This window comes from Ziziphus jujuba, chromosome 10 (genome assembly GCF_031755915.1).
Source record: "Ziziphus jujuba cultivar Dongzao chromosome 10, ASM3175591v1".
Taxonomy (NCBI): Eukaryota; Viridiplantae; Streptophyta; class Magnoliopsida; order Rosales; family Rhamnaceae; genus Ziziphus; species Ziziphus jujuba.
The window spans coordinates 18181725-18207525 of NC_083388.1; the positions used below are offsets into that span (position 1 = coordinate 18181725).

At 35.0% G+C, this 25801-nt stretch overlaps 1 protein-coding gene across 1 annotated transcript; it reads left to right on the top strand.

Annotated features, from left to right (window-relative positions):
- Positions 1-18710: 18710 nt before the first annotated feature.
- Positions 18711-19163, top strand: LOC112490636 (UDP-glycosyltransferase 87A1). Its single transcript, XM_025070825.2, has one exon. It carries the CDS (start codon positions 18711-18713, stop codon positions 19161-19163), a length of 453 nt encoding a protein of 150 aa, XP_024926593.1.
- Positions 19164-25801: the final 6638 nt, after the last annotated feature.

Here is a 25801-nt window from a genome sequence, read left to right on the forward strand (position 1 = left end):
TAAAAAAAAAAGAAAAGAAAAAAAGGATGATTATTATGGATTGGACCAAAATTTTATATTTTATTCAATTAAATTAGGATATATATTTTAAATTTTGTCAATTTTATTTCCATCCCACCAAAAATTGTCTTGTCCAAAGCCAAAATTTTGCCGCTTCAAACGGTTCCTAGCGGCAGATATCCTTATTTATTTATTTATTTTATTATTCTTCCCAATGCCTTCTTGCAATTTTTTTTTTTTTTAACTTAAAACCTATGCAATTAATATTCTAATTACTACAGAGAGAAATTGACAATGGTCTATATGGAGAAGAATTGTTGAGGAAAAAAAATGGTGTATATATTATGATAGCAAGGCGAAAATAAAATATTACAGTAAATAACATTTTGGTAGATGAAAAAAAAATATTGGTCCATAAAATAAATGGTTGTAGATTCAAAATATGGTAGCTATATAGATATGCTGGTAAAAAAATAAAAATAAAAAATAAAAAACCTAGTAGATGAAAAAAAAATTTTGGTATATAAAATAAAATGATATGATTAAATAAAATATATATTTATTAATGTTATTATTATTTTTTACTATATATGCAAAATTTAACATTAACATTGATATTAATATTTATCGTTAAAAATGATATGATAATGCAAATAGCAAAATATAATTTTCCATTGAAGAACATTAAATATAATTTAACATTGAAAATATTTTTAATTTTAAAACCGTACAAAATTATGGATTAAATCTACAGAAATTCCACGGATCCGTCGTTGGATAAGTTATCACACGCCTGTTGGATGTTTACTAGTATGTTGGTAATATAGTTCTAAGTGATTTTTATTTCTTTATATCTTTATTTTTATTTTTTATTCTTTTAAAACAGTTCTAAGTGATTTTGATGGATAATACAGCTGTAAGTGAAAAAAACCAAATTCAGCCTATTCAGGTTTCTTTGTTAACTTAGCTACCATATTTTGCCTTCTAAATTTACTGATTTCTTCTTCTCAAAAAAAGTTACTGATTTCTTTGGTCTTTGTTTTTCCTTTCCAAATTGTACTTTAGTTATCCACGTTCACATTTTAATGAAATCTTTTTTTTTTTTTTTTTGGGGATGGGATGTAGCTCAAAAATTTTTAATTTTTTATTTAAAAAAAAAAACCATGATGACCTGGCTTTTCAAAACACATGGCAGTAGGAGATTGGATCTGTGGTATATAACTCGCATACGAATATAGATACAGATACATAGACACACTCTGCCTACGTTATTCTCTGCCTGGATCGTCGGCTATAAAGCTCCGTCCTGGTGTCAAAAAGCAATTGAATCGTCGGTGGATGTCTTTGACGGTCGTCCGTAGCCGACAGTTTCCCAGTGATTTAAATTTTTTTTTTGGGATGATATTTTTCTAATTTTTTTGTCATCTAATTTTGCCTTTATAAGATAAAAAATACTATATTAAAATACTATTGATCTCAAAAACTATTTATTCTAAAATATTTTTTATTTATATTTTTTATTTATATTTTTTTTAATAATTTTTTATAAATTTATTTTTTTTAAACTTTATAAATATTGATACCATTTATCCTAAAAGTTTTAAACTATACAAAATTAACTTTCAAATTTATTTATATTTTTTCCTCTTACATATGCATTATCATCATCATCCTGTCTGCCTGAACATCTGTTGGATTCAATCTTAAACAAAGTGGTGGATTTATCCGACTTCGTTCGGTTCGGTGCGGTATGCAAGTCGTCGAGTTCGGTAGCCATCAACCAAAAGCAAAAACGCATTCGGCTAATAAACAACGACAATAACCACCAATTTCCATAGCTACTGTTGAGTTGTGTCAAAGATGGCGAAATAAAATGTAGTCTGTACAATTTCGCTACACTTGGTACATCCGGCTTCCAGTTACATATACCATCATCTATATCTCACTCTAAGTTTGGTTGGAGCTGTGTTGGTTCATCGCTAGGATGGTTGTTTTTCGCAAACACTGATCGGTTGCAGATTTGTAATCCGCTTTCCGCTACCAATTTTATGCTCCCAAGAAATAGAGGAACTGATGATAAAGTTGTACATGTTGCATCGTCAACAAATCCTTGTTTGGAATCTTTATTCTCTGAAGTTGTCGCCATTTTTCGCTCCAGTTCTAGTGGTTTTGATTATGCAGGCTATATGAAATATGGTGATGAATGTTGGACCTATTCGAGAGGCAACCAGCAGATAATGGATCTTTGAAGTTGACGGTTTAAATTCTATAAGGGTCGAATTCTTGGTGTCTCAGATGGTGGTCAAATGGTGTCTCTAGAAGTAATCAATGGTGGTAGAGAGGTGGTGGTGATAATAGTCACAGCCTTCGTAAGATCAGGATAGAGAGAATTCCACATATCTTGGATGATGGCAATTTTAGTTGTTCTCATTGCTTTCTGGTGGAAACCAACAAGGATGATCGTCACCTTTATATGGTGCAGCGAACGGTATTTTCAAGTCCCTTGAGTTATGTAATATTCAAAGTTCAAGGAGTTATGTAATATTCAAAGTTCAAGACTTGGATGGGCAGATTAAGTGTACTAAGGCTGTGGATTTGGATGGCCACTGTTTCTTTTTGGGAGATAATGATCCCATATCAGTTTTATCATCCAATCATCCTTGGTGCACACCCAATTTCATCTACCATTCTTTTGTCCACCTCTCGAAGAGCCGTGAAACTTATGTGTGTAGAATTGAAGAATTCAGCGTGGAGGCTCAAAATATGAGCCAAAGTTACGTTTCTACTTCTTCTATTCCTGTGCCTTATATTGTGCCGTCCATTGGATTTTGAATTACGTTGCTGATAATATATCCTAGTTGAGTATCTTTTTGGATGTGGTGCTTAATTAACAAAGAATGTATTTACATATTATATTTGATGATGTAATGACAACCTTTGTCGGTGTTTTTTAACTTTCAAAGCATACTGAGTGAAACAAAGAATGTGTAATCTTTAATGTTTATTTTATTTTATTTTTTTCATGTAATATTGGTGGAGATGTTTCAATTCACATGGCCCTTTCTCTTTCTGGTGTTGTTTTCTTTTGAGTAAGACATACTTTTCATCCAAAAAACAAAAAAAGGAGTAAGACGTATTTGATTTTTGAGAGGGAGTGTAGGCAGTAAAAGCTCAAAGTCTTTGTTTGGAATATGAATTTCATTTAAAATTTGCCAATTTTTCTTCTATGGAAGTGTAGGCAGTAATTGTTTCTACTGGCATTCAGATGTTTGTTGAGAATTTGTGTCGCTACGGATGAATTTTGTTGTAGTGTTAAATGTGAAATAGATAAACATGTTAAAAGAATTTCCTATATAGAAGGTCGAAATATAGCTGGTAAGAAAAAAAAAAAAATTTATGGGTAGAGAGATCATATACGAAATTTTTTTAAAAAATAGGAAAAATATAATAACATTAAGTAAAATAAGTATATATTTTAATTATGAAATTTTTTTAAAAAATAGGAAAAATATAATAACATTAAGTAAAATAAGTATATATTTTAATTATGAAGTACTCACATTGAAAAATTGCGCTTCAAAGACATTTTTCACTGACAAACATATTTTTCATCACTAAAAATATATTTAGTGACCATTTTATTTAGTTGCTGAAAGTTTCATTTGTAAAGATCTTCTAGTGATGGATAATTGTCACCGCTAAACATGGATAACGAAAATAAAAACTAAAAAAAAAAAATTAATAATAATAATGGGTTCGTTTAACGTCCAAACTAGAGGGCCCTAAGTCAGACATACTGAGTGGTTGGTTTCACAAAGAAAAAAGAAGTTTTGCATTGACATGAGGATGACCATATTATTATCATATATGTATGAACGAATCCATTGTTAATTGGCTTCATTTAATAGGACAATGATTCCTTCGTTAGTTTTTTCTCTCTTTGTTTATACTTAATTTTTAATCTTAGCAGAATAAAGAATTCATATCCCATTTAATAATGTTTTGACTTTATAAAATAAAATTTGATTTTATAAAATAAAAATCTAGCCGTTTGTTAATGTGTTTGATTTTGTTTTTTCCTATTAAATTATGTATCATTTGCTTATTTTATTTGTTTATTAATGGAAGTTAAACATCAGAATTACTAATAATCTAAGAGAGAAAAAAATAAATACAAAATAAAACACAATTTAAAATTATTTTTTTCTTCCTTTATATTTGTAGATAATTGATATATGTAACAAATTTTAACTACCACTAACTACTAACAAGTAATTAACACAACTTAATAAAAAAACAAAAACAAAAAGTAAAAAGCAAACGTGTTAAAAAGCAAAACCTATTTCAAAATTGTTAATATGGTTATTTATTTTTTTCTCCCTATCTAATTGTGCCTAATTTACTTACTTTAAATATTTAATTAGTATTAGTTGAAATTTATTAGACAAGGCATTTTAATTAACTTAAAAATTACAAAAAAAGAAAAAGAAAAAAAAAACCAAATTAAACATAATTTTAACTTATGTTTTTTTTTTTTCTTTCCTTTAAGTTTACAATTATTTGGTTGAGTAGGATTGATCAAAATTGTAAGTCTTTCACACCTATACTACGAGATCTTGAGTTGGAGAAACTACCCTCCTCTTTAAAGTAAAAATTATTATAACCTAATAAAAAAATTAAAATTATTTGAGATGTTTTGTGAATGTAACTACTAATAATTAACATTAACAAACATTTAAGGTAAAAAAAAAATTAAAGAAAATACAGTTAGAAAAAAATAAAAATTAAAAATCATCCATGTTACTAAACGAGTAATATATAATATGTTCGCAATTGTTTCTTAATGCTAGTCAAACATAGGATCCATGAGCCGTCTAGAGACTCTTCAAAATAAAAACCTAATATGAAAAACAAAATATAAGCTTAACCGATTAAATTGCCCATGTGACTTGACTTCCAAATTAGGCGGTGGCGGCATTCAAGGTTGTGTTCATTGGTAGTAATATATATCAGTTTTTAATGGTGATAATATTCATGCTGCCTATACTTTTAGATCTCTTCCTTCATTTTCTTCGTTTTACCATCACTATTTAAGGCTGACAGACCGACTTGAATTTGATTTTGACAAATTGGTTTGTCTTGGCCTAGTGTTGAAAAATGAAATATAAACTTAGTTTTGGGTCATTTTGAATATGGCTTTTTTGACTAATTACATATTTCGATTTTGGATTATCAGATTGCGTTGTGATGTTTTGTGGTTTATATTTTAGAATCATTTAGATTAATTGATATATATATATATATATGTGTGTGTGTGTGTGTGTGTGTGTGTGTGTGTGTGTGTGTGTGTGTGTGTGTGTGTGTGTGTGTGTGCATATATATTTTGTTGGCCTTGTATCAGATTGAAAAACAAACATGTATCCCCTATTTTTTTTTATCATTATTATGCACTGAAAAAAAAAATATAGAAACCGAGTGAAAATATTTTAAGCAAGCTTTTTATGGTGACAATAAAATATCAAAGATGTAAAGGCAATACGCAGAGGTATTTGCCCAAAAGTAATGAGATCCAAGTCTTAGGATGCGAGAAAGCAGATCCAGCTTTAGGTAACATTCTGTTAATATAATGAATTTACAAAAAAAGTACATTAGAAGTGCCCACTCAAAGGGAAACACTGTTCTATGTACATTATAAAGGATAAGAATAAAAATTGTAGGAAACATCTGGAGACTAGCTTAGTCATCACTTGGAATATGCCAAAGTATATTTTGTATATGCCTTATCATCCCCCCTCAAATGAATTAGGGGTCCAAAATTAAACTTGTTGCAGAGTTGTAAAAATAGTGAGAATGACAAAGCCTTTGTAAATATATCAACAAGATGATCAAAGGTGGGAACATAACAAATTCAAAGTGGTCTTTGAATAACTTTGTCATGGACGAAGTGGATGTCAATTTCAATACGTTTAGTCTGCGCAAGGTGGATCGGATTCGAGGCAAGACTAGCAACACAAAGGTTATCATACCATATTGTAGGACAATAAGGAATTGTAATATTTACTTCTTTTAGAAGAGATTGAAGCCATAAGAGCAACAACACCATGAGTTGGTGCACAATACTCAGATTCAATGCTGGTGCAAGAGACAACTTGTTGTTTTTTTAATGACCAAGAAATAAAATTAGGGCCAAGACAGGTGCAGTGACCAGCAATTGATCAACGATCATCACAATCAGTAGCCTAATCAGCATATGTGTAGTAAGTAAGAATAAGTTAGGAAACTAGTTTGAAAGTAATTCCACGATACAAAGACTTTTTAGGTACCTCAACACCCTTTTACAAGTAGAACAATAAGGCAAACAAGGTTCTTTGAGAAATTGACTAAACTTATTAGTGATATATCCAATTTCAGGTTTAGTAGTTATGAGGTATTGAAGTGCACCAACCATCCTATGACACAAAGGGGCATTATGGAATATTTCCCCATTAAATGTAGAAAGAACTGAACTTGGACTTACTGGTGAAGTTCAAGGTTTGGCAATGTTCATGTTAGTCCTATGCAATAAATCATCAATGTATTTTGCCTGTGACAAAGGGAGATTAGTGGTAGTTCGAGTGGCCTCAATGCCAAGAAAACAATGGATGGGCCCAAATCTTTTAAGGCAAAAGCAGAGTTCAAATTCTCAATGAGTTTGTGAATAAAGGACATATCAATGCCTGTGACCAAGATATCATCAACATATATTAAGAGGTATACCAACATTGATACTGAAGTATAGATAAAAAAAGGAAGAACTAGATTTGAAATGGATAAATCCTTTGGAGAGAATAGTATTCCGCAATTGATTGAACCAATCTCGTAGAGGTTGTTAAAGGCTGTAAAGAGCCTTATGAAGCTTACAAATGTGAGAAGGTTTGAAGGCATCAACAAACCAATCTTATTGTCTCATATATGAAGAACCCCATTTAGAAATGCATTATTGACATCAAGTTGTGGAATAGCCTAATTTTTTGCTATTGCAATTGACAAAATAGTTTGAATAGTGGCTAGCTTCACTATGGACTAAAAGTTTCTAAGTAGTCAATTCCAGGTGTTTTATGAAATCTTATTATAACAAATCATGCCTTCAAACGGAGAACAAAGCCATCTAGTTCATATTTGGCACTGAAAACCCATTTATTGCCAATGATAATTAAATGAGGATTGTAGGGTACCAAAGACTAAGTAGGCTTATGCGACAGGACAATAAGTTCAGCTGTCATAGCTTCTTTCCAACAAGATATGCTAAAGCCTCAACCACAGTAGATGGCTCACATCAGGTAGAAGAGGAAATGAATCTCTTGGTTTTAATGCTCATGTTTTTGATCTAGTCACCATTGGGTGAGTAGAAGCATGTTCTGGTTGAATATGTGGAGTTACATATGATGTTGTAATAGATGCACTGTCAATTAGTGGAGAGAATTCTACAAGTAGCACATTCATAGTTCTTGTGTCATCTTCTATATGGGATGGAGAGAGTCCATATGAAGAACCAACAGTCAAAGGAGCTATTGTGCATGGTGTATGAGGTGTTGGAGGATTATAAAGGACCATTTCTGGTGGGAGAAAAACCAGTGAATAAGGAATCTTAAATTGAAAAGTAGGTGTATATGTTGAACTAGGAGGAAACCTATTCTTAAAAGGAAATTTGTTTTCATTGAGTTTAACATTTTGATTAATTTACACACGACCCCTTGGATGAAGGCATTTGTAGCTTTTGTGTAGTGAATTATACCATTAAATAGATATTGTGTGGTTTGAAAACTAAATTTATACTTATTATAAGGGCTAGGATTTGGAAAACATTCACACCCAAATATGTTAAGAAAGTTATAATTTGGACATAGCTTTAAAAGACATTTATAAGGAGTTTGAAAACCTAACACAGATTATGGTAAACGGCTGATGGTGCGTTTGTAGCCTTTATGCAGTGAATTACACCATTAAATAGATATTGTGTGGTTTGAAAACTGAATTTATATTTATTATAAGGGCTAGGATTTGGAAAACATTCACACCCAAATACGTTAAGAAAGTTATAATTTGGACATAGCTTTAAAAGATATTTATAAGGAGTTTGAAAACCTAACATAGATTATGGTAAACGGTTGATGGTGTATACAGCTGTTGAAAAAACTTCCCACTAATTACTTAAAAGGCATATTAGCTTGTGCTAGGAGGGTAAGACCAAGTTCAACTACGTGTTTATGTTTAATCTCAAATTTTCCATTTTTCTGATTGATATGAAGGTAAAGGTGTTTAAACATAATACCATGTTATTGGAAAAAAGGTTGGATAGAGCGGTATTCACCTCCTTAATTTAACTGCACACAAATTTTTTTGTTCAATTGATTTTCAATTAGCTTTTTAAAGTGCATAAAAGTTGAAAAAAAAAAAAACTTCAGTTTTGATTTTTAGAGGAAAAATCCAAGTGTAGCATGAGAAATCATCTATGAAGTGAATGTAGTATTTAGGTGCTGGATGTAACACCCTAACTCCATTGGCGGATTTGTCACTATCTATCAATATTATCCCCAACCAATTTAGCCACCGCATTCGATATGTGGTTTTTTATTTAGAGCTTTGTAAGAGGTCATCCATCCTAGGATTGTTCTCGTCTGAGCACACATAAATTCAAAGTTCTTTCAAATCTTGAAGCCAACTGCTTTAAAAAGAGCTTGGCAATATCAGAGTGACTGTTATTACATTTGAATCATCCCCTGAACTACACCCATGTAATGTGGGATTAGACACCAAGTAGTTTTCCAGTGCCTCGCATCCACCTACACTGATTATCACCTTTTTAGATCTTCCTAGGAGGTTACCTATCATAATATTGCTCCTACCTGAGCACAATTAACTTAATCACATTGGTTTTCATCTTTCAGAGCTTCCTAGGAGGTTACCCACCATAAGATTGCTCTCACCTGAGCACGCTTAATTTAGGAGTTTTTGTGAATCCTAAAGTAAACCATTCTGAAAAGGCTTCGTTGATATGAGAGTGACCATTATTACATTTGAATCATCCTCCTGATATTTACTCAGGTGATGGACCTATCTCTCTTTACCGATATTATCCCCAATTTAATTACCACACTCAATTTAGGGTTTTTTGTTCAGATCTTTCAAAGAGTTCACCCATCCTAGGATTGCTTTCGCATGAGCATGCTTAACTTTGGAGTCCTTTAAACCCTGAAGCCAACCACTTTGAAAAGGCTTTGGTGATATGAGAATGATTATTATTACATTTGAATCATCCTCTTATCTATACCTGGGCAATATAGGATTGGACACCACGTAACTTTGTCACTTTCTTCAGAGTTCTTCCGATTAAGTATAGATTCTGATACCATTTGTAACACCCCACCATTACTGACGGACCTATCACTCTACCTAAATTATCCCCAATTTAGCCATCGCATTCGGTATAGAGTTTTTTGTTTAGAGCTTCCCTTAACTATTTATTTATTTTATGATCACTTGGAAAGGACAATAGAAACGCCTTGTTCTTTCTTCAAAAATTTCTGATCTATAATGGATCTCTTAGTAGGATTCGAACCCAAAAGAAGTTCTGACCATCTGTTAAAGAAAACGAATGGATCTTGTAGAATTCCCAACCAATTCTACGATTTCTTCCATAACAAATACTTCCATCCATATGGATACATACAGTATTTTTGTTCTGATAATGGGATGGAAAATGGATGCAAGAAAGAAACTTTTATTTATAGTCTCCTATTATTAAATTCGATACATTATTAATTTAATTAAACATAAATAATTGAATAAAAAAAATAGAATAGGAAGTTTATTAAAAGAAAATTAATGAGTAAAATGGAAAGCAATAAAATATATGATATTGTAGTAGTTTAAGACATATACAAATTCTTATTTTTATGCTCTGGCCTGAATACCCTTAACTTTAGAGTTATTTTAAACCTTTAAACCAACCGCTCTAAAAAGGCCTCGTTGATATAAGAGCGACTATTATTATATTTGAATCATCCATTGATTTACAACTGGACTATATAGGATTGGATACCAGGTAACCCTATCGCTTTCTTCAATGTTTTTTGGGGATGTTACAGGCCTCTGATACCATTTATAATACCTCTCCTTTACTGACGAATCTGTCATTTTCTAATTATATTGTCCCTAATTAGCCACTGTACTTGTTATGAAGTATTTTATTCAGAGCTTCCCAAGAGGTCATCCATCCTAGGATTGCTTTTGCCTAAGTATATTTAATTTCGAAGTTCTTTCGAATCCTAAAGTAAACCGCTTTGAAAAGGCCTCACCAATATGAAAGTAACTATTATTTCAGTTGAATTATCTTCTGATCTACACCAAGTGATGTGGGATTGGACATTAGGTAACCTGCTAATGCTCCGCACCCGCCTATACTGGTCGTCACATTTTCAAAGCTTCCTAGAAGATTATCCATCCTAAGATTTCTCTTGCCTAAGCATGCTTAATTTTGATTTTTTTTTTTGAATTCTGAAATTAACCACTCTAAAAAGGTGCAACACCCCATTCCAAAGTACAACGAAAATTTTCCAACTTTGACCGAAGTTGACCGTTGACCGTTGACTTTGATCGTTGACCGAAGGGGTCAAAAGTTGACTTTTTGACTCGGATGGAATTCTAGGTTGACTGAGGTACCGTTACGAAGTACATATTGGCACGAGTTTGTAGACTAGTAGCACATCGAAAACAGAGCTATGGTTTGAAAGTTATGGGCAAAACAAGTTGAGGTGCAAACTATCCAAAAGGTGCCGAAGTTGACTTTTTATGGTTGTAGAATTTTGCTTTGACTTTTGTATACTTGTAAAGTGCTCGTCGATACGAGTTCATAGACTAACGGCACACTTAAATTGGACATCTGGTTAAAAAGTTATGGACATGCGAAGTTTTCCGAATATCATAATATTTTAATATATCTGGCTTAAGTGCATAGTGACGCCATGTGTCGACATCTAAGAGATCCACGTGGGTGAACAGTGTCACCCACGGTGGTTTTTATTTGGCAAAATGACGGGGGAGGAGAGAGAAAGAGAGAGAGGAGAGAGAGAGAGGTAGAGAGAAAACCGTCGGCCACCGGAGTTGCGAAATTTTCCAGCCAATTCTTGCCACACATGCCAGCCAGACAGGAGTGCCTCTCCATTCCTGGCCAAACCCCAAAATTTCACGGCCAACCGACCGGCGACGCCCCCGGATAGGGGCTTTTTCCGGCGGCGGCGCCAATTCCTTCAACCGCTGAGATCTCCACATTCCGGCCTCCATTCTTGTCACCGCTGGTACGGTTGAGACCCTCTCCCTTCAATCTACAAAACCTCCAAAAATCTCACCCATCGGCCACCGGACGCGCCGCCGAAGGCGACGGTTGCAGGTGACCGCGACGGCTCGCCGGAGAAATCCCTATTCCGGCGAGTACCTAGTCCCGTCTCCGGTCCCTCTCCACTAATTTTGACCCCCTGAATGCAAATCCGGTGTCCTTTTCCTCCAATTCGCAACGGTTTGAGAAAATCAAATAGTTGAATCCCGAAAGCTTTCCGGCGAGATTTCGGCCACCTCAGATCCGATCTCCGGGAAGTAAGACCGGATTCATAATTCTCGTCACTCAAGCTTCGATTCGGTATATTACTCGTCAATTTTGGTTAACGTTTGTGTTTAACCCCCCGGGTACCGGGTATTATTTACCCGAATAAAATATTAATTTATTTGAGTTGTGTAATATTGTTGTTTTAGGAGCACAGATGCGTCGTGTAATTGATCCCATGGAGGATCTTGGTTTAATTGCGTGCTCCAGGTGAGTGACCCACCTTTAAAACTATTTTGGGATGATTAATTATGTTTATTTTGTGTTAATTTGATATCTAAAATTTGCTCATGTGATGGAATTTAAATATAATTATGGGAAAAATATTATTTTATATGTATATACCCATTGATGCTAAACAGGATTTTGGGTTACTAAGAATTTCCTGATTATTATTATTGTGATTTAATTGTATTTATTATGCATCAGCAAGATATTTTCATTAATTAATTGTATCTGGATTTTAATATTATTTTTGGTCATGAGTTGATTTTTAAATATTTCAAAAAAAAATATTGGTTTAAATTGGTGGTTTCAAATTTTATAATTATGCCCGTGGAGTATTAATTGATGGACTTTGTGATACGAGAAAAATTATTTGTATATTGTTATCGATGGTTTCGTACCGGAAATGTTAAAAGAAAGTGTGGGATGGTGAATTTGAAAACTGGTATAATTCCCACGGTGATTTTTGGAAAATCGCTATGGTAATAAGAAATTTAATAATTGGTTTTAGACGCACTCATATAGTATTGGTGTTCTGGCTGTATATGTGGATTAGCGTGCAAATTATTATGTCTCCTGTGAGTTGCCATTGGACCAAGGGCAGGCAAGTCTTATATATTGCGCATCAGCCGCCCCCCTCCGTGGCCGGGATGACGGTTTCAGCAGCGGCGCTGTCGGGACGCCGAAGTGCCGTATGCAAGTTTCTCTCTTTAACCTCCCCGCCAGTCGGTGCTTAGGACGCTGGGTATCGAAGGGCATCACTGGTATATGGTGTGGTGCGTCAAGTATAAATTTTCGGATAGAAATTTCAAACCCTAAAGTGTTCAAAAATTATTTATTATATTTTATTTATATTTGGGTTATTTAATTATTATTTATTAAATTAATTGATCCCTTGGTTTTCGGGAAATACGAATAACGGGTTTTGTGAAAATGTTTTAAAAGAGGAACATTTCCAACGGAGTGAATAGTGAGAATTTTGAGAGAAAATATTACTTTCAAATGTTTATTATTTATTTATTTATTTAATTGTTGGTATTAATTAATTACCTTTATTTGTTATATTATTAATATTAAAAGTGTACAGTAGATAGGGTCACTCATTGAGATGATTAGCATCTCATATTTTTAAATTCCGTTCCCCTAGATCCAGGTTGGGAGACGTTGATCGTTCGGGACGAGCCCGACGTCTCAGTTCATTGCCAAAAGTCCAAGGAGCATTTTCTTCCCTTTTTCCTTTCCATCTTGTATTGTTTCATCTAACATTGTATTAATTCCACATTTATTTCTATAATGCTCTGTATACTATATTGGACATTTAGTTATTAATTATGCACTGAATTATTGTTATTCCTTTGGAGTGCTGCAAATTGTGGAATCAAATTGTAGTAACGTGGGAGGAATAAGGGGATGTGTATAGAAGTGTGTTTTCAGTGCAGGAAATTTATGGTAAGTCCAACCCTTAGGGGAGGTTCTGTCATATTTTCCATTGGAGAATCCGGTAGGGTTTCCCTGGGATCAGGGCTTGTCTAAGGTTCCAGTGAGGAATTTTGGACGGGTCCTGACAAAAGGTCTCAACGATATGAGAATGAGTATTATTATATTTAAATCATCCCCTAAGCTACACTTGAACAATGTGGGATCGGACACCAGATAAGCTACTAGTGCTTCGTACTCGTCCATGCTAATTGTCATAATCCACCCCCATTGGGATCCACCTTAGGGCCCAACATTCTAGATGGCATACTTTCAGTCGAGTAAAGGTTTTAATACCATTTTTAACATCCCGTTTCCATTGGCAAATTTGCACTTTACCGATATTGTCCTCAATTTAGTCACCGCACTTAGTATGAAATTTTTTATTCAAAGTTTCCTTGAAGGTCTTCCATCATAGGATTGTTCTTGCCTGAGCATGCTTAACTTTGGAGTTTTTTGGAATTTTGAAACCAACCACTCTAAAAATGCCTCATCAATATGAGAATGTTATTAGTATTTTGAATCATCCTTTGATCTACACCCCGATAATGTGGAATTTGATACCAGACAGCCTGTTAGTGCCTTGCATCTGCCTACACTTTTCGTCATACTGGACCCATGGATTTGTGTATATTAACTCTACAGGAGTTGTGCTTTTCGAGTTAAAGGAATATAATGCTAGGGAATGTAACTTTACATATTGACATGCATTGTAAAAGGAAATAGATTTGGTCTCTAGGAATTTGTGCTTATGATCCTGAAAGACTCTACGTAATACTCTTTCATAATAGTGGCCCAATCTTTGGTGTCAAAGATTAACGTCAAAACTTTCAAAAATGTTTATACTAGGTCCAAGACTTTTTAAAGAATTAAGAGACAAAAGAAGTATTCTTAACAAAGCTAGACTGAGGTAAAATAAAAGTTGAAGTAGATGCAAAAACAAATGTTGGTGCAGATGCAGAGATAGGTGTAAGTGTGTTTATGGTATTTGGTGGCAATTACTGATATTTGTCCTTCACAACATGGAAATTTCATTTTGGAAAAAATAAACAAATTTTAGTAACAGCAGGCACATGAAGAGTATTTCTAAGAAAAAAAGATTTTAAAATTTACTGGAAGAAAAGAATGACCAATGTGACTAATTTTTAAACCTTGTAAGTTTCTCATGCCCAGAGTAGTCAGAACATTACTGCAGAGTAAAGAGATTTAGACTAACATAGTTTGTAGCTTCACTATCTACATACCAAGTAGGATCAGCCCCCAACCTCAGAAGATGTGTAAGTTGTGCCAATTTGGTTAGCCTCAGGAGCCTGAAAGGAGTTGTCAAAGCAATAATAGCAACATAGAGCAGAATGCTTTAGTTTTCCACAGACTTGACAAATCACCTTTTGATTTCTGATTAAAAATCTTCATCTTCCTCGGCCCCATGAGTTAGATGACCCATGTCCTCCTTGGTTTCCTTGGCCTCCACAATATCCTCTTATGTTTCTATGTCCTCCTTTGGGTTACCATTGTTGTTAATGGTATTATTGATAAAACTTAGATGTGCAATGTCACCATTAACTTGTGCGTGGACCCATTCAATTGTTCAAGCCTATTTTCTTGGCTTAGAAGCAGGGCCAAAACTTCTTGAAGCAAAAGATTTTATGGGCAAGAGGTAATGTTCACAACAATAAGATCATATTCTAATCCAAAACAAACCAGCCAAGAGATAAAGAATTTGGTCTTCTTCCATAACTAAGTGACTTATAGCAGCTAAAATGTCGACTGCATTTTTCATTTTAGCCAACCAGTCACACATGGTCATGCACCCTTTTTTGGTGGATTGCACCGGCATTTTGAGTTAAAGGATGTGTGCTTTAGACTATGAGCCATAAATGCACCTAAAGGCTAGCCAAACAAAGAGAGCAGCCTCCTAGGTTTTAATACCTTCATCAGCCTTTAAAGGTTTACTTTTTAATAACTATATCATTTTAATATATTAATCAATAAAATATTAACATATGATATTTGATATAAATTTTAATAAATTTATTTGGTACTTCTAATGTTATTCATAAATTATAATATTTTATAGTATAAAAGTATTTCATTTATATCAACAGAATATAAGTTCGAAGTAGCTAGTAAAAGAGAAAACAAAATGATACGAGATTTTTTTTGTTTAATGAAAAACTCAAAAAAGGGTAATAAAATTAAGTAATACATATATATATATATAATATTTTGATAAATTCATCAATAGATCTAAGGGAAAGTAGTATATAATTTAATTATCAAATTGAAGGTTTTTATTTATTTTTGTTACAAATCAAATAGAAGACACTAACATTGAAAAATTGCTTTTCATTTGTATCTCTACTCTTATGTGTCAAAGAACGAGGACATGAGGTAATAAAGACATACATGGAATTAGGATTTGCCTAGCAAGATCTTTTCAGTGTAGATCATAGAAAATTGTTGGACAGAGCCTTAGAACCTCTATTAATGGAGTGTCCAAATCGTAATACATTCTCTTCAATTCTGCCTATGAACTTGAATTTCAGGTCATTGAGGCATTGAAAGCCAAAATTTCTATCCCTGTCTATCCTGTTGGACCGAGCATACCTTATTCCCTACTACTTCTTTAGGTGGTCATGATGATGGCCCTAAATCCAAGTATCTTCAATGGCTAGATTCTCAACCTCTAAGATCTATACTTTACATTTCAATGGGTAGTTTTCTTTTGGTCTCACATGCCTAATTGGATGAAATTGTTGGTAATGTGCAAAATAGTCGAATAATGTATTTATGGGTGGTAAGTGGGGATATCTCTATGTTCAAAGACAGGTTTGGTGATATTAGATTTGTTGTGCCTTGGTGTGACCAATTGAGTGTATTGTGCCATCCTTTAATGGGTGGGTTTTGGATGAGTTACGGGTGGAATTCTACTTTGGAAGTTGTTTTTGCTGGAGTTCCATTGCTGACTTGTCCAATATTTTGGCATCAAATCCCAAATAGAAAGCCGCTATCTTATTCACTTTAGTCTTTGCCTCTTCTCTTTCTGTTTTTATCCAGGTACTTCTCTAGTATTAGTCACAGCCGAAGCTAGTTTGTATCATTTACCCTAGTTTTTAAAAAGCCTTATGCCGTTCTTAGCTCACCATGCTCAATCTGGGCAAAGGAATAGCTCCTTCATCTATGAGGACAACTCCTTCACTTTTAAAGCTACGTCCTTCTCTTTCTTACATACAAAGAATCCACAAGAAAGCAACATCCAAAGGTCACCTTTGGATTCTTAAGCAGGGGTAAGGAGGAGTATGTAGGAATGCCAACCATTACATAAGCCACTAGTGGCTGAACCAAAAGCAAGCAACACCTTGTATATGTTGGGTGGAGCTTGAAGAAGCGAGCCCCCATCAAAGAAAGACATTGCAAGCTAGCCTAGCTAGCTAGCATTTTTCAGTTGTTATGTTAGTTGTAGCATGCCTTCATTCCTTCTCTCATTTTATAAAGACTTAGTAGTATCTTCTTATGATGACCTGGTCGAGAGAGTACGATATATAGGTGTACAAGATTGAGTGGGATCTATGAGGTTTGTTATAGTAAGGCCCAATCGAAAAGTGTTCATTCTTACCTCTATCATTAGCTTAGTTTTAACTTTCAATTATGGATGATCTTTTAGATAGAGGTATTTGAGGTTGTTGATGGGGGCCTTCGAAGCTAGCATTTCTACTATCTGGTCTCGCAATGAGTTTCCTCGTAGCTTAAAGGTGTTTGTTTCCACTGATTGAAGATTCTATCTACATATGTAAACTTCCTATCAGATGTACTCCCTTGTATAAATGTAGCGCTGGAATGAAAAAGAATAAAAATTTGCTTTGTTCTAGTTCCCTATGCAGATTATTGAAGATTTTTATTATTTGTGAAATCTGGTTTTTTCATATTAATTTCTCACATATACAAGCTAGTTAGTTGTGTGTAAGTTGTGTGTTTATTGTCCTTTCTAGTCTAGTGCAATCAATAACCATACCTTCAAATCAACTAATAGCAAAAGAAGGAAACAATTTACCTTCTTCGTAATGACTTATGTCAACAAACTTATGCAAAAAAAAAAGAAAAAAAAATGAGGAACAACATCTTATTAGCCCTTTATAATACTACCTCTGTTTCCATAATAGATTCCCCTAATGCTAGATTGACAATAAGAACTTCCCTATTATTCGCATAAGGGCTCCTAAGGCCCCTTCCTCTTGTTAAGGCAATTTGTTTTGCTTGATCTTAAGTGGATCGAAGATTGGAAGATTGGATATGATGTCAAGAAAGAGAATAAGGGTTAGGTAACTAGTGATGAAATTTCAGAGCTATTGCTGAGAGTTATGGATCTAGAGTGCAAGAAAGGAAAAGAGATGAGGAAAAGAACAAAAGAGCTTCAAGAAGCTTGTCATGGAGCAATTGCTAAAGGTGGGTCATCGAATGAGAACCTTGATGATTATTTACAAGGGCATTGCCATTAAAAAAGCTAATTCTTTTATGCTATTTTTATCCAAGTTTTCTTTTTCATTTTGATTTCAACTTTCAGATTTGTCAAGGAAGTCCTGCAAAATAATGCAAGTACAATACATGCTACATAAACTATTTCTTAATTAATCAAGTCAATCCATTCTAATATTGAGTTAAGCTTGTTGATTCGAACCTAAACAAGAATAAAGAAAATAAAAACTAGAAAAAAATTAACAAAGAAAAAGATCATTTTAATTACCTGTTAAAACATTTTGTTAATAAAATAATTTGATATTATTCGTTCGATGTGCAAGCCTAAAGAAGCAAAAGGTCCAAAATCATTTTAGTATAATTATTTCACATGCAAGTACAATACATGCTACGTAAACTATGTCTTAATTAATCAAGTAAATCCATCCTAATATTGAGTTAAGCATGTTGATTGGAATATTTGTCACACCCAAACATGAATAAAAGAAACAAAAAGTAATAAATAAATAAATAACAAAGTAAAAGATCATTTTTAGGTGATAATATGGGCTTTCGAACTATGAAATTGAATTGGCTCGCTACTCTTTTACCTCCAAACAAGAGGGCCCTAAGACCTATATACTGTGTATTTCATACACTGCGTTATGGTGTGTATTATTTAAAAATGTACGTCTCTCCATTTTCATAATGACACTGCTTTGACTTCCAAGATGACAAAAGGGCTTTTTAAGTTTCGGCCAGCGCTTGACTCTTCTGCGTACCGTCACTTTCTTGGGAGCCCATTAAAACCCCAAGCCTTTTGAAACCAAATCTCAATTTTCTTCTGCCACAAATTTTTAATTACTATAACCATTCACATATGGATAGCTCCGCCTCCTCCATCTGCCACATGGTAGCCATGCCGTATCCCACCCGGGGCCACATCAGCCCGATGATGAACTTCTGCAAGCAGCTGGTTTCCCGGTCCCAACGTATTCTCGTCACCTTCGTCCTCACCGAAGAGTGGAGCGGCTTCATCGACTCAGAGCCAAGGCCCCACAACATCCGCTTGGGCACACTTCCCAACGTCATACCTTCAGCGCACGGTCGTGCCAACGACTATCCTGGCTTCATGGAGGCTGTCTCGACGAAACTGGAAGCTCCTTTCGAGCGGCATTTGGATTGGCTTGAGCAGTCGTTGAGCGCCATCATAGCTGATAATTATGTGGTTTGGGAAGTTGGGGTAGGGAATCGAAGGACTATTCCGGTGGCTTTGCTGTGGGATCAGTCGGCTTCAGTATTTTCGGTGCTTTATCATTTTGAGCTGCTCGTACAAAATGGCCATTTTCCTCTGGAACTATCGGGTGCGTAAATCGTTAATAACAGTACTTCCTCCAATAATAGTTGAGTTTTTATTTTTTATTTTGAAGTTGAATAAAAGGGCGAAGTGGCCTTAGCTCGATGGTCGAGCGCGACTACACGTGTTGCGCAGGTTCGAGTCACCTAAGGATTGGGCATAGGGGACAGCAACAAAAAAAAAAATATATATATATATATATATATATATTTGTTTAATGAATAATTATGATGTTACTTTTTTTCGGGTAAATTAATAAACATATATCACTTTTTTTGGTAAATAATATATATATATATATATTACTTAATAAGATAAATAGCTGGTATTCTTAGACGTCTCAGCTTATATGGAACAGGTGTTGTGCATTTTTAGATTCTAGCGACTAACTTGATAAAATAGAAAACAAGATCTTCATGGGATATGTCTTTCTGCAGCTTCATCATCATAATAATAATAATAATAATAATAATATTATGAAATTATTTTATCACAATCTTAATAATTAATTACATCACAGCTTTCTAATAATATTAAATTAATATTATATAAAAAAATAAATTATTTAAAAATTTTAAATAATAAATATTAAAAAAAATTGATCATTTTAATTTATCCTAAAAACCATAATGTTGTCCTAGTTAAATTTATAAAAATAATAATAATAAAATATTATCCTGATTAAATGCCTCAAACGTGTCCTTTCGTGGATCATACTTTTTCGGAGCCAACAATTCAAAATGACAAATATTTAATATTCTATACTACGAAGGTACAACTAGTATGCATTTATTTTATTTTTTATTTTTATTATTATTATTTTTTTATCGATGGAAAACCAGTACGCATATTCATCGAAAAAAGTGTGGTTATAATATATTTTTAAAAGTTAATGTCATTAAAACTCCAAACTACTACTATATGTCTTTCATTTGTCTCTAAACTGTGAATATTTTTCATTTTGCAATCCAAACTACTACTACTACTGCTACTACTACTACTATTATTATTATTATTATTATTATTATAATCTCATTTTAGTCCAATTAAGCATTATATTTGGATTATTATTATTATTATTATTATAATCTCATTTTAGTCCAATTAAGCATTATATTTGGATGGATGAATATGATGAAATCTTTTTGTACATGATAAGTTTTATAACTTCCTTTGCAAAGAATTTTATTATTCTTAAATTTGTTTTTACGTACTTTATATGACTAATTTGGCCAAATTTATTAAACAAATGTCCAATTGAATTAAAATAATAGAAAGATAACAGTTTAGAAGGCAATATGAAAAATTTCATAATTTGGAAAGCAAATTGAAAAGTGTCCTACTTAGGAGGTAAATGATATTACTCGTATTTTCCAAGGACCAAGCGAACATAAAAATGGAGAAATCGCAACGTGCTACGAAAAAGAGTGAGACAACACCCTCTGAGGAGGATGATACTGACTCTGCAACCACTCACACTGAGGCTGAGGAACAACGGAGGGTGGGCCTTAAAAGAAAATCCACAGGAGAAGGGCCCACAGAGTGTAGGAAATCACTAAAGAAAAGTATGAATAGTGAAGCCCAAATCACATGGACTGGGCAGGAGGGCCTGCTCAAAGAAGATTTTGGACCAACCAGATCCATAGCTGCAAGTAGGCCTTATGAGGCTATTTCAAAAGTGAATACTACGGGCTCACATCTGATGACTCAAGCATTTAACGTAGAAGAAAAGCTTAATAAGTCTCACAAACCAGCAAAACCAGTATCGTCAAAGGTGAAATTGAAGCGTCGAGCTAAGGGCTTACGAGAGGAAGGTAGTCTCACTTTAGAACATCCATGCAAGTTTGAGGCGGGCAAAACATATGGTCAATCTACAGCTGAGGAGGCGGACCTTATTATGCCCCACCCTCCACAATGAGTCTTCATCGCTTGGAACTGCCGTGGATTGGGGAGATCCACGGCAGTTTGAGGCCTTCAAGGCCTAGTTCGGAAATACTCCCCGAATGGTTTATTCTTATGCGAAACAAAATCCCACAAAGCAAAAATGGAAAGCATTCGACGAAGTTTAAATTTCAACAATATGTTTAGTGTGGAGGAGGAAAATAGCAAAGGTGGCTTAGCAATCTTTTGGAATCATAACTGGAATTGGACTGTAGTGCCAGTTTCAAGCTGGATTTTGGGAATCCTAGTGGAGTTAGAAGGTCAAGAAAGGTGGACGTGCTGGTTCCGTTATTGCCTGGCAGATAGATTAAGAAGAAAAGAATTCTGGGAAAACTTGACTACAAAAGTTAAAGCAGGGGCAAACTCATCGGTGTGCCTTGGTGACTTCAACGACGTGGTTAATCATGAGAAAAAACTCGGAGGGAAACCAGTCTCAAGTAAGTCCAATTATTTCCTGCAGAAATTCATGTTCAATATAGGAGCAATAGACCTAGGCTTCCACGACCAAACCTTTACCTAGTGCAACAAACATGGCGGAAAGAACAACATTAAAGAAAGGTTGGACAGAGCTCTTGTTAGCCTTGAATGGAGAATGAGTTTTGAATGAGCAAGGGTGATCCATCTTTCTAGTGCTTTATCCGACCACATTCCTATAGAACTTAAACTTCATTTGGATCATACCCCGAAGAAAAAACTGTTTAGATTCTTAGAAATTTGGACAAGAGATCCTCAGTACAAAGAGGTGGTTCATGATGCATGGATAAAGGCAGATCATGAAAACTGAACGGCGTCGGTCAGATACAAAATTCACAGCACGGCTCTAGCCTTAAACGATTGGAATAAAAATGTCTTTTGTTTCTGCCAAGCTCGAATAAATGAGGTTGAGGAGAAAATTAAGTGGATTCAGAATCAACATCCCTCAGTGACTTCTCTACAGGAGCAACGGGAGCTACAAAAGGAGTTAAGTGAATGGAGGAAGAGGTTGGAATTGTTTTGGAGACAGAAATCCTGCGAAATATGGCTTAAAGAGGGGGACAAAAATTCCAAATTCTTCCATGCATTGACAGTGGAAAACCAAAGAAGGAACTTTATTTCTGCTATGAAAGACGACGAGGGGGTGTGGAAAGTTACAAGGGACGAAATTGGATCTTTATTCACGAAAGAGTTCACAAAGCTTTTCAAAGTAGAGGAAATTCAAAGAAGCGAACAATTGTCTGATTTTATCCACTGTAGTGTTTCTAGCGAAGAGAATGCGAGGTTAGAGGCAATTCCAACGGTGGAAGAAATTTGGTCAGCAGTTAAAACTATGCACCCCATCAAAGCTCCTAGGCCCGATGGCATGCCAGCGTTATTCTTCCAAAAGTATTGGCATATAGTTGGCAATGACATGATGAACATGGTGCAAAACGTCTTTAGCTCGGGTTATTACCTAGAGACATAAATCGCTCTTTCATTGTTTTAATTCCTAAATTCAACGGGGCATCTATTGTTAACCACTTTCGTCCAATAAGTTTGTGCAACACAGCCTATAAAATCATTTCAAAGATTATAGCTTATCGTATTAGGCCCCTCCTTAGAAAACTCATATCTCCAAACCAACGACTTTCGTCCTTGGAAGATAGATCAGGGAAAATTCTATTTTGGCAAACAAAATCGTGCATTCAATGAGACACAAGAGAGGCTTGAAAGGAATAGTTGGAATCAAAGTTGACATGCAAAAAGCATACCATAGGGTCGATTGGGTGGTCCTCTCGAGCATCCTTACGCTTTTTGGCTTCTCAGATAAATTTGTTAAGTTGATTTTAAACTGCATTTCTTCAGCGTCTGTGGAGTTGCTACTCAATGGAGGCATTTTCGGCCATATTCCTATGGAAAGGGGTCTAAGGCAGGGAGACCCTTTTTCCCCGTTCCTATTCATCATTTTTCCAGAACTTCTATCACGAATGCTCCTTAATTGGGAAGCTGAAGGGAAGCTGAATGGGGTCAAGATTGGAAGAAATGCTCCAGCAATCACCCACCTTATGTTTGCTGATGATATTCTCATTTTTTGCTGAGCGAGCGTGGGAGAAGTTAAAAACGTCATGAAGTGCCTACACCTTTATTGTAAATGGACTGGCCAATTTTTCAACTTTGACAAATTTGGATGTTTCTTCTCTAAAAATATTTGCCCAAAAAATAAAGTGCTGATTCGCAAATGCTTAAGAATGAAGGAACTTGAGTAGACAACAAAATACTTGGGACTCCCTCTGATTTTGGGGAAAAATAAAAAAAAAGTGGCTTTTGAAGAGTTAAGAAGCAAGGTAGAAATGAGATTTAAAGGATGGAAGTTAAAACTATTATCTCAAACAGGAAGAGCCACATTGATTAAGCATGCAGCCTCTTCAATCCCAGTGTACGCGATGTCCGCCTTTCTTATGCCAAAAGGATGGTGCGAAAGCATAGAGAAAATTGCCAGGGCCTTTCTGTGGAGAAATGATATGCATGTCATGAGAGGCTTTACTCCTATTTCGTGGAAAATTATATGTCAACCGAAAGCCTCAGGTGGGCTTGACTTTAAAAATTTGTGGAGTTTCAACAAAGCCCTTGTGGCAAAGTTAGGGTGGAGCCTGGCTACTGAAAGAAACAAGATGTGGGTCCAAGCTCTGAAGTCAAAATACTTTCCTTTCTCTACTTTTATGAAATGCATAAAGAAAAAGGACCGTTCTTGGCAATGGGGTGGCATCCTCAAAGTAAGAAGTTTTCTAGCAAAAGGTCTCTGCTATAGTGTTTGGGGAGGTCATTCTATAAACCTATGGGAAGACCCTTGGATCCCCATAAATCCAAATTTTATACCGACTCCAAAGAACAACTCCCCCACTTTAATGGGTATGGTTAGTTCCTTAAGGGAAGGTAATGGGGATTGGAATTGGAATCACATAAACAACCTCTTTGACCAATAAACGGTGGAGAACATAAAAGGACTGTTCTGTTTAAAGCTGTTCCAAGATGATAAATTAGTGTGGTTGGGGTCCAAGTTTGGTCGGTTCACTGTGAAGTCTGCCTATAAACTTGAGGAAGGAGGAAACATGCCCAAGGAAAAGTGGTGGAAGATCTAATGGGGAAGTAAAATTCTGGAGAGATCGAAATTCTTTCTGTGGCGTCTTGCCCACCATGGGCTCCCTATGTTTTCCAATTTAGAAGCCCGAGGTATTAAGGTTGACTCCAATCTTTATGTTCATGGGTGTCAGCACCGGGAAGATGAATTGCATGTTCTCTTCCATTATGAAGTGGCTAAACGAGTTTGGTTCGCATGCCCGTGGAATGTGCGATGGGAAAACATTGGATGCAATGACCTCGCTTCCTATCTAAAATGCCTAGTGGAGCCAAAAGGTTGTATTCAAGTTCACTACGATGATAAGGAATTTTTTTTCAGTTTCAGTGTGTTAATTATGGAGTAACTATGGTGGGAACGTAACCAAACTCTTCACAACAAGGCCATCGTTAATCTAATATCTGTGGTGAACAGAGTAAACATCAGATACAAGGAAATATCTGAAGTTTCCACATTTGATAAGGAGACAACCTCTATGGATGGAATGTGCATCTTCTACACACTTGGCAGCAACTACCGACCAGCGTGATTAAAATTAGTATTGATGCAGCAATGACAAAAAGAGGCAGCTTCTTGGCTATGGTGGCGGGTAATGAAAAGGGGGAAGTTCAGCATATACAGGTCTTCCGATAAGAGATATCCATACCTGAAGTAGCAGAAGCTGAAGCTATATGGAAAACAATCCAAGTTGGCATGGCCCTTGGAGAAATATATTCATGGAAACTGATGCTTTATTAGTTAAACAAGCGATTACAAAGAAAGATACCTCTTGCTTACATTAGGCAGCAGATAGTATTATTGAAAGCATTATATCTATCATCTCTTTGTTTGACCATATCTCTTTTGGATGGGCCTCAAGGAGGGAAAACATGTCAATGGTTTTGAGCTCTGTAATATTTCTGTATTATGCAAAAACGATGAACATTCTAGAGAGAAAAGAAGAGAAGCTAGAGAGAAAAAATTCTGTGTGTGAGCTCAGCTACTCTTTTTCATTGAATATAATAGTATTTATCCAAAATGCTTACATCATCCAAAAAGTGATCATTACATTTCTGTTATAAAAAAAGATTCTCTCACTCACACTTTCATGCACGCACACACTCTTTTACAAATCATAATGATACCTGGCATATGAGCCAGTATGGATTCCACCTTGCAGCCTCACTTATCCACGTCAGGAGCTTTTTCCACATCAGCACAGGGGTTATACTTCAACACTCCTCTGTAACCTCTGTGCTGAAACAACTCCTAGCTTCTCCCTCAAGTACTTAAACCGATCCTTTGGTAGAGACTTAGTAAATATGTCTGCAATTTGTTCCTTGAGACACAGTATGTCAAGTCTACAATCCCATCTTGCAAAGCTTCTTTAATGAAATGATACCTCCTGTCAATATGCTTGGTTTTCTAATGAAAAACTGGATTCTTGGTAATGGCAATTGCTGAGGTATTATTACAATGCAGAGGAGTGGCTTCAGCTTGCATTTCACTAAAATCTTCAAGTACAAGCCGAAGCCATATTGCTTGTGCAGTTGCCTCAGATGCACTGATGTGTTCTGCCTCAGCTGTAGAGAGTGCAGCACAGTTTTGCTTGACTGAAGCCCACGAAAACACCCCATTTCCA

Excerpts from the sequence above, each read along its gene's own strand:
- LOC112490636 (XM_025070825.2), top strand. The coding sequence starts at position 18,711 with ATGCCGTATCCCACCCGGGGCCACATCAGCCCGATGATGAACTTCTGC.